This window comes from Thalia democratica, chromosome 3 (assembly GCF_965202585.1).
Source record: "Thalia democratica chromosome 3, ktThaDemo2.hap1.1, whole genome shotgun sequence".
Lineage (NCBI taxonomy): Eukaryota > Metazoa > Chordata > Thaliacea > Salpida > Salpidae > Thalia > Thalia democratica.
Window position 1 is genome coordinate 9,299,944 of NC_139167.1, and position 14,359 is coordinate 9,314,302.

The 14,359-nt window shown below is 23.3% G+C and overlaps 1 protein-coding gene across 1 annotated transcript in view; it reads right to left on the minus strand.

Moving 5' to 3' along the window:
- Positions 1-402: 402 nt before the first annotated feature.
- Positions 403-14,359, minus strand: part of LOC145832072 (uncharacterized) — a 29,344-nt gene continuing 15,387 nt past the window's right edge. The window contains exons 3-5 of the mRNA XM_082939434.1: positions 8,587-8,913; positions 754-998; positions 403-696 (exon numbers count right to left, since the gene is read on the minus strand). Coding sequence (XP_082795560.1) covers positions 403-696; positions 754-998; positions 8,587-8,913 — 866 coding nt within the window. The remainder of the gene's footprint in view (positions 697-753; positions 999-8,586; positions 8,914-14,359) is intronic.

Genomic DNA, 14,359 nt, shown 5'->3' on the forward strand with positions numbered 1-14,359 from the left:
AAGCCTAAACATTTACACAAACAAATCTTTTTTTTTTTCTGTAAAACAATAATCTCAGAATTTGATAAGTTTAAAAAATAAAACAGTAAAAACAACTTGAGGTTTAATTTATTTTTATACACCGTATATATAAGACATCTAATGCGATAACAACTATATATTTAAAAAAATATATTTTAGGAAATTCAACGATTCGTTTCAATAAAGGACTTAATTTAAACACATAAAAACATATAAAGTACTCATGATTCAATTTATTAGCAAGATGTTTTAAAAATAATATTTCACAAAATTTTAATTTATAAACTTTTAAAAAAAATTAAAATCGTTAAACAAGATACTGTTTTTATTACTAGAAAAATCGGTCTCAAGAAATAAGGATTTTTGTTATATAATAAATTTTTATTGTTTATGAACTTTCAAATGATTGTTCCTAGTTGAACTTTGTGTAAATCTTCTACCACAAACATTACATCCAAATGGTCTATCACCAGTGTGAATTCTGACATGACGGTTTAAACCTGATTTCTGAGAAAACTTCTTCTTGCAAATTTCACAATCATGAGGCTTTTCTTTAGTGTGAGTCAACATGTGTTGTTTAAGGACAAATTTTTGAGCAAAGTTTTTCTCACAACTTTTACACTGGAAATCTTTTCTACCACTATGTATCAATATGTGTCTTGTCAAGTTACCCTTCTGAGTAAAGCATTAGTCACATTGTTCACATTTAAATGGTTTTTCATCAGTGTGAACTATTGTATGTTTTTTTAGTGTACTTCTTTGTGAAAAACATCTTTTACAAACATCGCATTGATAGATTTTCAAACCAGAATGAGTAAGCTGATGTCTTTTTAAATTACTTTTTTGTGTAAATCTTCTATCACAAACATCACAACTGTAAGGTTTTTCTCCTGAATGAATTCTTTTGTGAACAAGTAATGCTGATTTTAACTTAAAAAGTTTTCCGCAAGTTACACAAACGTACTTTTTATCACCAACTGATATTTTCATTTTATTATCAATCAAATAATCCTAAATCTAAATAAAGACTACTTAAAACAAAAATATTGTTTATGCAACTAATACTCAAAGTAGTAAACCATTTATTGTATTGAAAATTTTGTTTTAATATTCACAACAGGCAGAATATTTTGTTGTTTAAATTTATTATTATAGAATGTTATTAAACTTATCAACATAAAAACAATATTACTTTACGACACATATACTTACAAGTATTTATTAGTAAAGTTTTGTTTCAAACAATTTCTTTTTAATTGTATTAAAAAACTATTTAGTTTTTCCTTTTTAAAAGTTTTATTACACTAACCAAAATATGTAACATTATTAAGGACACAGATTGAATTAATTCTTAAAACATTTATTACAAAATTTATACTATCTCAAAAAGACTTACCTACATATCCCTTCTACATAAATTATGAATACTATAGCTAAAAGTTGAATTTGATTTCGAATTGAACTTCTGTCATCGTTTGGTGAAATAAAAATTTTGCATAAAAAAGAAAAAAATAATTGTATAAATTCTTTTAGTTTGAATATGATTGTTTGATATTTTATGATGCTTACATTTCTAGAACACAACTATACTAGAGTATTTATTACTCTAATAACAACTAAGTGATTATGGTACTTTTTTAGGAGTTTAAAAATACCTTTTTAGAATTAGACAGTTTTTTAATTTTAATTTTAGCCGCTAAAAGGAATATCAAATCACAATTATGTAACAAAAAATACTGAACTTACAAACTATGAAAGATTACTAAAAATATAATTTAAAGAATTAGAAAATATAGAAAAACATATTATGTAAGTTTTAATTACTATATGATGGTTAATTAGGTTACTGTACAGAAGCTAAAAAAAAATATAAGTAATTTTCAGTAAAAATTTAAAAAAAATTTAATAACACAAACTTTATTGTATGTTATTAAAAACCTAGTTAATACTGTTAAGCTTATATCTGTATTACTATTTAAAACAAATATGGCTTTAAATAAGATAAGGCCTATTTCTAAAAGCTAAATGGTATATGAAGTGTGAACATATGACTTTTGTTAGAACTAAGCAGGTAGAAAAAGTTCTAAATACTAAAAATACAGGATAAGGTATCACTAATAAAACCACCAGAATAAGAAAAAATAATCTAATAGTCATAAAAATAATATCGAATTAAAATTTTTCAGTACTTAGAGTGGATAAAACACAACGCTTTTAGACCTTTAAATATACTTAAAAATTGTTTATCTATTAATAATCGTTTAAGTAAAGCGGACATTGAATAATGAGTCATTTGTCTTATTCATTGATTTTATATTTCTATATAACGAGTTTTTGCTTAAGAAACATTTTTTAATATGTTTGGTGTTATATTTTACAAATACAATGATATTTCATTCACTTTAGTATTTAATATTCTTTTTGTTTAGATCAAATGGTCGGCAAACTGCGGCCCGCGAAGGGTAAATCTAATAAGGTATTTTGTTAAAGTGTTCGAGCATAAAAATGTGTTAAAAATTTTAATTTAGCTTATCTACAGGATAAATAGGTATTAATTTTATTTACTTTATTAATTACTAAATTTTCTAAAGAGTGCAAACTGTTTAAGACGCAAAAACTATTTTCAAAAACTAACATTTTTTTAAATATGAAAAGGTGGTTCATAATATAAAAAATGCATAAAAATGACCCATAAATTTTTTTAAATCTCGGTTTTTATAGAGAGTTAGGATGTAAGTAAAATAATAAACACTTACATGTTTATTAATGTATCTGATAGTTTATACTTAAGGTAAACGACTTATTTGAATTTTGTATTTAACTACTTCGAATAATATTTAAACGTAAGGAAGCAGTTATTGATTAGAAGATAAGTATGGTGTTTTCAAAAGTAACTGATATATGGTGAACACTATATAAAAAACTGTATTTGTTAAATCTAGTTCATTATATTCAGTTAATGCAATTATATACAATATTTTATAAAAAATATTTAAAGGACAAAAAAATAACTGATATGTTTTTTTTTAATATAAAAATATTATTTTAGAAAAAGAAAACTGACTTAATATCCCTTTTCTATGTTTTTACAGAATCTAAACAAAAAATATAGCTATAATTTAAATGAACAAAACTTAAAAAATATGTAATTATAATTGATTAAAAGTTTGCTTTAAATATTACAAAGATATTATGCAATTCGTCCTAAATATCTTTGTTTTACTTCAGATTTTTTTAAAAAACAGTAAATAGTGTTGATATAAGTTGAATCTTAAACTCTAAACTTCAGTTAAAACATTTTTTTTCTCTACATTCAGCTTTTGTTCTTATTTTAAACTTAAAGTAAAAGTTTATGCTTTTAATAAACTTGCTGAAAATTGTATTGAATTGTAACTAAATTTACTTGAATACTTAATTAAATGTTTTCTGACTTTAAAAGTAAAACAAGGCATAATGTTAGCTTTAAACTTAAAAACTTCAAATGCTACCTATAATAGGAACAATTCCGCTTTAAATTTTAGAGCGTGATTTAAGTTACATGACACAGTGACGCATATATTTACACAATCTCCGTAGATTATGTATGATTTAAATATTTATTTGTTCACACATAGTTATACTGTCAAGATTTAAAAATTTTGTAACTATGTTTTTACAAAGTAAAAAAAAACTTACTTAAATATTAATATTGTTTAATTAATCAGTTTTATTCAGTAAATTAGCAGAAAAAAGTTTAATTTTCTAAAAATTAAATACTTAAAGTGTTAATAATTCTGTATTGCTTTTAATTTTTTTTTTGCTTTTTAGATGCGATTAGCTTTATAAAAAAAAATCATTAGTAATAGTTTATTGGCTTTTAACTAAATAGTTGTTGTATGTCAAAGTTGTAGTATTTGTTTATACTACTTTTGTATAAAGGCTTTAAATTTATTAGCTTTTGCTAATTATATCAAAGTTTAAACATTTAAATTTAAGTGTTGTAAATAGTATAAGAATAAAACAACTTTTAACAAAAAGTATTAAGTTTGTGTTTTTATCCTAAAAATTATCAATTAACATATGTTGCTATTTATTATAGCATACAAATAAAAAAATTATTCGTCAACATTACGTCATTAAGAGTTTAAAAAAATTATTAGAAAATTTTACAAGCTGTATATAAAAGTAATAAGAAGTAAAAACACTAATTTAAAGTGAAAAATTTTGTATACGCAACAAAAAATATTAGTTTATGAAAAACAAAGTAAACTTATTTTGAATTGTTAATAGAATTAAAAATTATTAGTTAGTTAATTGTGTTGTTGCTTTGGTTTTCAATATGAGAGTCAATGATTTTTTCTTAGCTTTTATTATAAAACACATTTCTGTTTAAAACTTTTGTTAAAAACTTTTGTTTTACTTTAAAAATTGACAGTCGAAATTAAAGTTTTATCAATAAAATGTTTTTAGTTTACAAACTTTTATTTTCATTTAATTCTATAAGTATAATAATAAATATGCAAATTAAAATACTAATACTTAATAATGTTAACACATAAACTAAAAGTTATACATACCCTCAATTAAATAAGAAAAACATTAATTATTGTACTTTAAATTCAAATTAAATTCAGTTTTTTATTTAAATAAGTATCGACTCTTAAAAAAAGTTTGAATGATGTACCGTCTGGATATGAACAAAACTTATAACTAAATAAAAAAAGTTTTGGTTGAGAATAAATTATCTCCAAGCTTTAAAACTTTGAAGTAAAATTTACTTTAGTAACCAATAAGTTTGAAGTTAAACTAAAATTCAAAGATATAAAGATAAAATTAACGGTTTTTTTGTAATAAAGTATTTAGTTATAAATCAAAATTAATTTTCTCTTTTATCAGAACTTTTTTAGTTCTTTAGTCTCCTTCGTGACATAGTTCTGTTTTACTCTTTAAAGTTGAACTTATATCAAACTATATATTTTTGGAATGAGTATTAAAAATAAAACAGTCTACTTTTAGAAACTTTGAAACCCCTACAAAATGCCTAAATAGTCACTGTTAAATTGAAAATTATATGCCAAATTTTAAGCTTTTGATACTTATATTTTATGCTTGAAAGTAACAAATATTCTAATAAAATATTTATTTTAGTTAACTTTTCCCTTTTAGTAATAAACGTATACTAAGCTAACTGAATTTTTGTGTGTATAAGTGAAGAGCTATAAATTTATTAAAATTTAATTTATAAAAACTATTATTTAAGTGCTCAATAAATTTATATAAGTTCGAATCAGTTTTAAAAAATATGCTTTAATATTTAACCAAAAACATTTGATGGAAATACTTCAACAAATAAAATAAACGTAATATACATCAAGCTACAGTCCACAAGTTATATAATAAATCACTTTGAATAATATCAGACTATAAATAATAAGAAATTTTAAATAGTAAATAAAAACTTTATTACAAATAACCATGAGTTAAACTCAACTGTATAAATTAGCAAAATAAAAAATACTTAAGCACATATAAATTGATTTAAAACGTTTTACTCAAAAAAATTATTTTAGATCTCTAACTATTTTTGACCTATAAAAACTAACTTGCATATTAAAATTTTTTTTTCGGAAATATGAAAGTTTTCTCATTTTTTTGTTTTGATGAAATAAATTTGTTTCAAGATTTTAAAGTTAATAAATTTTAATTGAGGGTTGGTCACTGAAGTTATTTAAATTAAAATAAAATCTCTAGGTTACGTCACAATATTTTTTGCACAAAATATTATTTACGGTAAAATTATATATAAAATGTAAGAACAATAAATATTTTTGTTTTCAAACGGAATTATTTTAAGCCACTAACATGTGGCTATCAATATCTATATATATTTTAGTAAACGTGTATAATAATATAGTAAGTATCTGAAATAAAACGATTTCTGTTTAACTAAGAAATTAAATGAATAGATTATAAAAAAGTAGCAATAATTCATCTATTTTAATGCCTAATATTTAAAGCTTTAAAGAACTGAACCTATGTAAATGCCGTGAAGTTTCCTAACATTTTAAAAACACTAGATTGCACAATATGAGACAAATACTTTACCATAGAACCCAAGGCTGGTTTCGTGCTTATGTATAAATTGCAAACATTTAGTATATAAACTATTAACATGCTAATTATTTAATCAAGCTTTTATTTATTTACAAATTTTAAATTAATACAATGTATTTCAATCTAATAACTCAATCTAATATATTTTGTGTTTCCATTATGATATTTTCTAAATTGTATTTACAATGTCAATATATTTCATCTATCAATGCTTTATGTGTATGTGTTCAATGTGTTATAGATTATTTTTCACATTTCAAAAAGACTACAATCTTCTTTAAGCTTATCCAAAAATATTTTATTTATAAAATGTTTCAATACTGATCGTTAAAAAAACTTTTTACTTTGTAAGCTTATCTCAAAACATTGAACTTATTCTCAAAACATATTTAATAAAAACTGCTTTTAAAATTAAAATTGAACACATACATAATTGAAAAAAATCTTCATTAGTTTTAATTAGTTTATATTTCACAATTTGATTTGATTAAAATTACTTCAAAAGAAATTTACTACCGTATAATATCAGAGTAAAAGAAAAAAGTGTTAATCATATCTATGTACTTAATACATTCTATTGATTAAAGCATTACAAACTTGATTTAAACTTTTTTGAAATTTATTTGAGTTGATGTGAAAAAAATCTGTCGAACATATTATATTGTAAAAATGTGTTTAACAATGAAGTCTTTGTCATAAATTACGATGAAATTTAAAAAAAAAACGTTACGAAACGATGTCAGACATAAAAGTATTTTTTATAATAATATCTCTAGAAGTTCTACCAACGACTCTAGATTACTAATACTAAAAGCCGATTTTTTTTTTGTTCACTAGATTCTCGGACCAAACCTTTTAAGCGTATTTTTTCTCATTCAACAAACAATAATTCTTTTGAACATATAAATGACTGTAAATAGGTAAAAATGAATTATCAGATTTTTAGCAAAAACGTAAAAGTATCTAAAATATCTATGTTTTGATAAATATTTCTTATGCTTTTCAATTTAGATTTGAAGAAATAATTTTAGTTATAAAAGGTTTTTAACTGATCTAATTTGTACAATTATAACCTGCTATTCCTATCTATTAACTAGTTTCTGTTTTAAATTAAATTTCAGCTTTTTTTAAATAAATAAGCAGCCCTGTTCAGATCCAAAGAATCTTTAAAACATTAATACCTAGAAGTTATTTAGAAATACTTGATTGTTTTGCTTTTAAATGTAATAAGTATTTGTGCTGGTATTCTGTGCTACTTAAATTTGTGTAAACATACAATTAAAAAATGCTTTTTACATGATAAAAAGCTGATTAGAATTTTATTCAATTTCATTTCAATTGTTGAAAGGCGTCAAACAAAACTATTTATCAAATAAGTTAATTAAAAGTAATTGTTCTCAACTAAGCTGTTTTTCATAAGCGTTGCTGAATTTATGTGCTTTTATATAATTATGGTACAAAGTTAAACCATTAAAAAATCCGTTAACTTTACATAAGAATTTAAAACTAAATAAAACATTAATAAAAACTTATAAAAAGTTGACCATAATTTAAATGCAAATGTCAATAAAACATCTGAAAATACTAAACAAAAAACTTTTGACAATTTGATTTTATAAGTACAAGAAGTAGTTTTAAATAATAACATTTACAGTTCTTAGATGTTTTTGTTTATACCTTAAATTCGTAGCTTGATATTTTTATGTTGAAAAAATTGTTCAAGTAGAATGTTTATGTTATTCTATAATTTGTTTGTTTCTGACACACCAGCATGACTTAAACAACATTAAAAAAAACATGTAATTTTCAAACCATAGTGTAAAAGCAATATTTAGCTAAAAAATTCACTGTATGTAGACTGCATGAAAAATTTCAAGTAAGTTTTTTAATTTAAGATTTATCAATAGAACGGACTTAAGTATCATAAATTATAAAGAAAAGTTTGACAAGCAAAAATTTAACGCATTTTTTAATTTGATTAGAAAAACTTAAAACTGTACTGTTATTTATAATTGTATGGCATTCAAGATAGATTTATTCCTGTTAGTTGGCTCAATTTTTGTTTTAAACCCAAAGTAGCAGACATCTAAATATAGTCATTTTAGAATTGAGACTTTATAGGTTTTAGATAGGTTTGTTAAACTTAAAAGAAGTATGTAAGTAAAATTAGTTTTTTACAATATTATTAAAGTTATATAAAATCAACGATTTAATGTATAACTTCATTTTTTCACAAATAAAAATTTAAAAATCTTATGAGTTAATATATATATACAAGAATCTAGTTAACTTAAGTAAAAATTCGTTTCATTAAAAAGATCCTTATAATGTCAATTTATAAATCTTTCAAAAAAATACAAACTTTACACAATTTTTTAAAACTAGAAAGTTTGGTCATTATTTTTTTTTGTAGTATAAACATTTATCATTGTTTATGAGTTTTCAAATGTTTATTCCTATTTGAAATTTGTATAAATCTTCTTCCACAAACATCACACGCAAATGGTCTATCTCCAGTATGAATTCTATTATGAACATTTAGGTTACTTTTGTGAGAAAATTTCTTCATGCAAATATTACATTTAAAAGGCTTTTCTTTAGTGTGAGTCAACATGTGGCGTTTCAGATGATGATTTAGAGTAAACTTCTTCTCACAAACTTCACATTGAAAATGTTTTCTACCACTATGTATTAACAAGTGTGTATTCAAGCTTGACTTAACAGTAAAACATTTGTCACATTGTTCACATTTGAAAGGTTTATTATCAGTGTGAACTATTGTATGTCGTTTCAAATTACCTCTTTGTGAAAAGCATCTTTTGCAAACACCACATTCATAAATCTTCAAACCAGAGTGAGTAAGTTGATGTGTTTTCAAATTACCTTTTTGTGAAAATCTTTTATCACAAATATAACAATTAAAAGGTTTTCTTCCAGTATGAGTTCTATTGTGACTAAGTAATTTGGACTTAGACGTAAAACATTTTCCACAAGTCAAACAAATATGCAAACTCATTGTAGTAGTAATAAAAAGTACCAATGCTAAACTGGAATGCTAAACCTGGTAATAGTTACTATTAAAATCAATACTATTAAGGCTACTTAAATCATACAGAAAATACTTTATTTATGCAGCTTAAATTTAAACTTAATATTTAAACAAACACATTAATTAAAGTATATATAGTATTAATTAAGTTGATTTTGTCATTACTACTTAATTAAAGTTATTTTACATGGTTTTTTTTTTTGCTTTAAAAGTCTATTACAATATTTTAAACACAAATAAAAATACTTAAAAAGGACAAAAATTGAATTTTGGATATTGTTTTATCATTTATAAAAACTGCATTGTTGGCTTTTTGTTAAAAAACTTTATTTAAGTGATCATTTGGTCAATAAAAAAGTACTATGTTACAAATTCAATAAAACATTTTCAAAGTAATTTTGTATATATTAAAAGATATATAGTAAAATGGTTTTGTGTCAAATATTTCAAAGTTTAATTACACAAAAAAAAGTTTTTTTTTCGTTTTTTCAGAGTAAAAACCTTAGAATTAAGGCCAACTGTTCTTAAGCGAAATGTATATAATTCTTAAAGATGAAAGCCTATTTATTTTATAATTTATCCAATACTGTAGTTAGACTAAATTAAAAAACTTAAAAACAACCCTTTAAAATAAAATAGTTATAAGTATTGTAATTACAATAATAAATTCGATACCAATATTAGCTTATTATCTGGTATTGTAAAACAAAAAGTTAGCAGATTAAAAAGCTATTTTTAAATTAGAACAACAACATATCTGAAGAAAAACTTATTTTAATCTAAATATAATTGTTTGTTAATTTATGACTCTTGTAAAATAAGAGTACAAAAAAATTAAAGTATATCTACTAATGGTAATAAAAACTAAGTGATTGTGGTATTTTTACAGCTTTAAAACTATAAATTAGCCTAAGTTTTTAAAACAATTTACTGTTTAAGAATCTAAATCTACTATATTAAGATAAATTTGAAATACATTTATAGTAATTTGTACTGTAAAATAAGTATTATATTTACAAATAAAAGTAACTACAATTGACACTAACTATTGCTATAAGAACAAGAAAATATACTTTCAATAAACAATAGATACAAGTATGAGATTTATTTCCATTATAAAAAAAAGCATTCGTAGATGACATAAAAAACTGTTTTCGATTAAAGAATGTTTAAAATAACAACTATAAAAAATTTCAGACGATAATTCTAATAAAAATGAACATAACTGAAACGTTAAGTTAAAAATTATTAACATAACTTTCAACAACGTGTATCTAATTTTCAATCAACTTTTATTTTGAATGTTTTTTGATTAATTTAAACAAATTCTATTAAAGTTAAGCAATATTGCTGCAACTTTTTTTTTCAATTTTGTATAAAGAAAGAGTTTGTAATAAATTAAGTTATTAATCACAATATAAACAACTAAATTGTTTATACCTATAGCTTACATTGTGCTGTAATCTTTTGTATATATATAAGATATATATATAAGTAAACAGTCTGTTTCAATGATTTATTTAAATTTTTCAAGCATAAAAACTTATAAAGAATTCTTGTTAAATATAAGCAAGATATAAGTCAATTAAAGTAAAAGTTCATTTCACTAAAATAGTATTTATATTATTAGATAAAATAAGCAAGATGTAACTATTATAAAAGCTCCTTTACAAAGATAATTTCGGTAAAATTATAACTATTTAGGGTGAATCAGAAACCTACCCCTAGAATTATTGCTATACTTATTCTTTTATAGTCTCTCTTATAGTTAAAGAATTATAATATAAGACTATTTAATTTGTTGTGATTCTGAATGGTTAGTATAGACTTGAGGTGGGCCCATTAAACAAATTTGTCCAACCAAAAACCTAAACTATAAAATTTTCTACTCATCTATTACAACTTTTCGCAAAAAATTGAATAAAATATTCAAGTATAATTTGACTTAACTGAAAAAAAACTCGCTGTTAACTTGATGTCTAGATCTTTGTTAATTGGGAGTAAGACAAATTGCAAAATCCTTTTTAGTGTAAGTTTTTTAAATTAGAAAACCCTAACAAAAACAATATGGTCAGTTATGTAAAAGTCCTGTTACATTTGGCTCGCCGAAGCTTCAAACTTTTATGAAAGACTTCAAGATACTTTTTGAAAACGTAAGGACTTCAAAAGAAAATGAAATCAACACAGCCAAAATAAAAACTTTTAATTTCCCTGACAACAACATATACTGCATAGAAAATAGAACTGACATTCTTATTTTCAGATGTTAATTTTTTAATTTGGTACACCAGACGAATAATTCATCAATTCGCTTTTTTCATATTTCTAAGGGATTATTGAGGCTCTTTTAGAACTACACTAGCTTAAGCTTTTTAATATAATAGGATAAAATTATAAACTTGTCATCATTTTACTCTTTAACATTTTACAAGAAACCATATATTTACATTAAAAAGTAATTGTGCCAATTTTAAAACATTTAAAAACTTTTTGCTATCCATTTTAGTATAATAAAATTTTATAATTAAGATTAGTAGTGGGCAACGTATGGCTCAATAGAAACTGTAGCTATCATGGAGTTTTTTTTTGGCTTGAAAACAGTTTATTCATAACAACAAATATGAGTTTTCCATTGGTAGATACTTTGGAGTGTGCTCTTAATTTAGTTTTTAATTAACAGTAAAGCTTAATAAAAGACTTATTGTTAAGTATGTCTTTTTCAATCCAACCAGCAATTTATTGTAGAAAACCACATCTAATTCTGATCTGCTTCCCACATTTAATAAAGATCAACTTGGAAGCAATTACTTTTATGCTAATTTCATTAAGCTCTTGAAACTTGTACAATTTATACAGTTAAGGAGTTTGCTAAATTAGTAATTGCATTACAAATTATAACATAGGGATACCAATGCTGAAACTGTGAACAACCATTTACTTTTTGAACCAAAAGCTATCACAAGTGTTACATTGCATTTTACAATTCTACTTTTTAAGTAAAACACTTTGAAAGCAATTCATGTATTATGAAACATAATTTTTTTTGTAGAACTTTTACTTAATTCCAGGAAAAGTGTATTGAACTTTTGTAACTATTTTAGTGGTACCAACTCATAAAAATGTTACAGTGAGATGAAATGCACGCTCTAGCTATATTTAATTAATATTGATAATATAATATATAAATAATGGTTGCCACAGATCAAGCTGAGAAAAATTTCCCGACTTTTTACCAACATTTTCCGGACTTTTCTAAATCGAACTCTTATTTTGAACTTATTTTAAAATTCATAAAATAACACTTGAAACTATATTAAGCTTTCAATATAATTTTAATACAGGTTAAAACAACAGTTTTTTGCTGAATTCAATCATCAAACTTCCATTACATCACTTGAACCATATGTGTATGATTGATGTATTTGCAATAAACAGCTCTATCAGCAAAATACTTGTATTATTACTTTATAAACACAGCTTGTCTGAAAAAAAAAAAACAACTTTTTAGCATTTCCTAGCATAAACTTATTCATATGACATATAAGAAACTTTTACAATTAAAACTCTTATTTATTTAAAAATTTTAGTTACTCTACAAAAAAACAAACATTAAGTAAACTTAATTTTGCATATACAGTGCTTCCTCGCTAATCCGGTTCCTCGCTAATCCGGCCCGTTTTAGTCGAGAAGTCGACTTATTTACTTTAGAGGTTTTAGCTTTTAATTTCATTTTACTTCGAAAAAGTATTCAATTTACGTTTTATAAGTATGCAAGCAATATATTGTTACGTCATAATAAAGTATCATTTGTATAATTTTAAGTTTTTTTTCATACTTATCCCGCTCAGTTGTAACAAACTTGTTTATTATTCATTTGCAATTTTTCTGTCTTTGCTAAGCAAGTTACACTTTAATATACTACAATCAACATATCTGGTTAAAAAATGGATAAGACAGCAAAGAAGCGAAAACGCGTTTAACTAACAATTGAAAACAAGTTAAAAGTTTGCGAAATGGCAAACAATGATGTGCCTAAAGCTGTTATAATGAGCCAGTTTACATTAGTAAGTCAACTTTAAATGACATTTTGAGAGGCGAAGAAAAGTTCAAAAAGTTTAAAGCCGAAAAGGAGGAGCTGGGACTAATTGGAGCTGCTAAAACGGCAAAAAAAAAAGTAGATGGAGGTAATTTGTAGTAATAGCGATATTTTGTTCTTATCCGGCCAGAGTCAAATCCGGTCGTATTTTCAAAAAATTCTTGCCCAACTTGGCCGGATTAGCGAGGAAGCACTGTACCTCTCTAATAACTTATTTAACAAAATTAAACAACTTTGAAAAAGTTATAAACAGGTAAAGTATACACATAAGTTTGTAAGTAAAACTAAAAACAAAATAAAAAGAATAATAAAAAATGAATAAATAAATAAAAAAATTGGTGGTAACTTTGCGCTTGTGGAATTTGTGAGTTTATCATTTAGTGGCAACAAAAGATTTTGGTTAAAAAATCTAGATATCAATTTTATACCTAATAAAGTTAATTAAATTATAGGAGTACTGAAGAGATTGCATTAAAACTTGTGATCAACTCTTAACTCTTATAAGTTCCTCGCTTCATTAGTGTTATTTATTTTATAAGAATGATATGCAATATTGCAATGTGAAATTTAAAGTTCTTCAAAATTCTCAAATTTATTAAAACTAAAGCTTTAATAATAATTAATTTTTCTTATATATTTTATATCATCAATTTCATATTAAGTATATGCTCTAACTTTCAAGAAATTTTCAATCTTAAGGCTTTTGACAGGCTTAAAAATAAAGTATTTTTTTTCTGTTTGAGGGTACTTATGCTAAATAAACTAAATTTATTTACATGACAATCTGATAATTTTTTTTTTAAATCCTTGTTTACTAAGTTGATAAAGTTTGACCAGCCTATGTTTGTTTATAATATATAACAACAAAAAAAAATTCTAGTGTTTTTATAAGTAAAAGAGAGAGTTTTATAAAATACATATATGCAAGTTTATTATTTTTAGTAAAACTTTCAATTTGTACTGTAAAGTTATTACCTATAATAATTTTTTTGAGTAGATTTTTTGTTAGTATATTTATTTTTGCAATCTTAACAATGGCTTCAAAATTTGCTGAAAATCAGATTGCACAACAATTAAGTGTGAAAAAGTTTAATCACTAA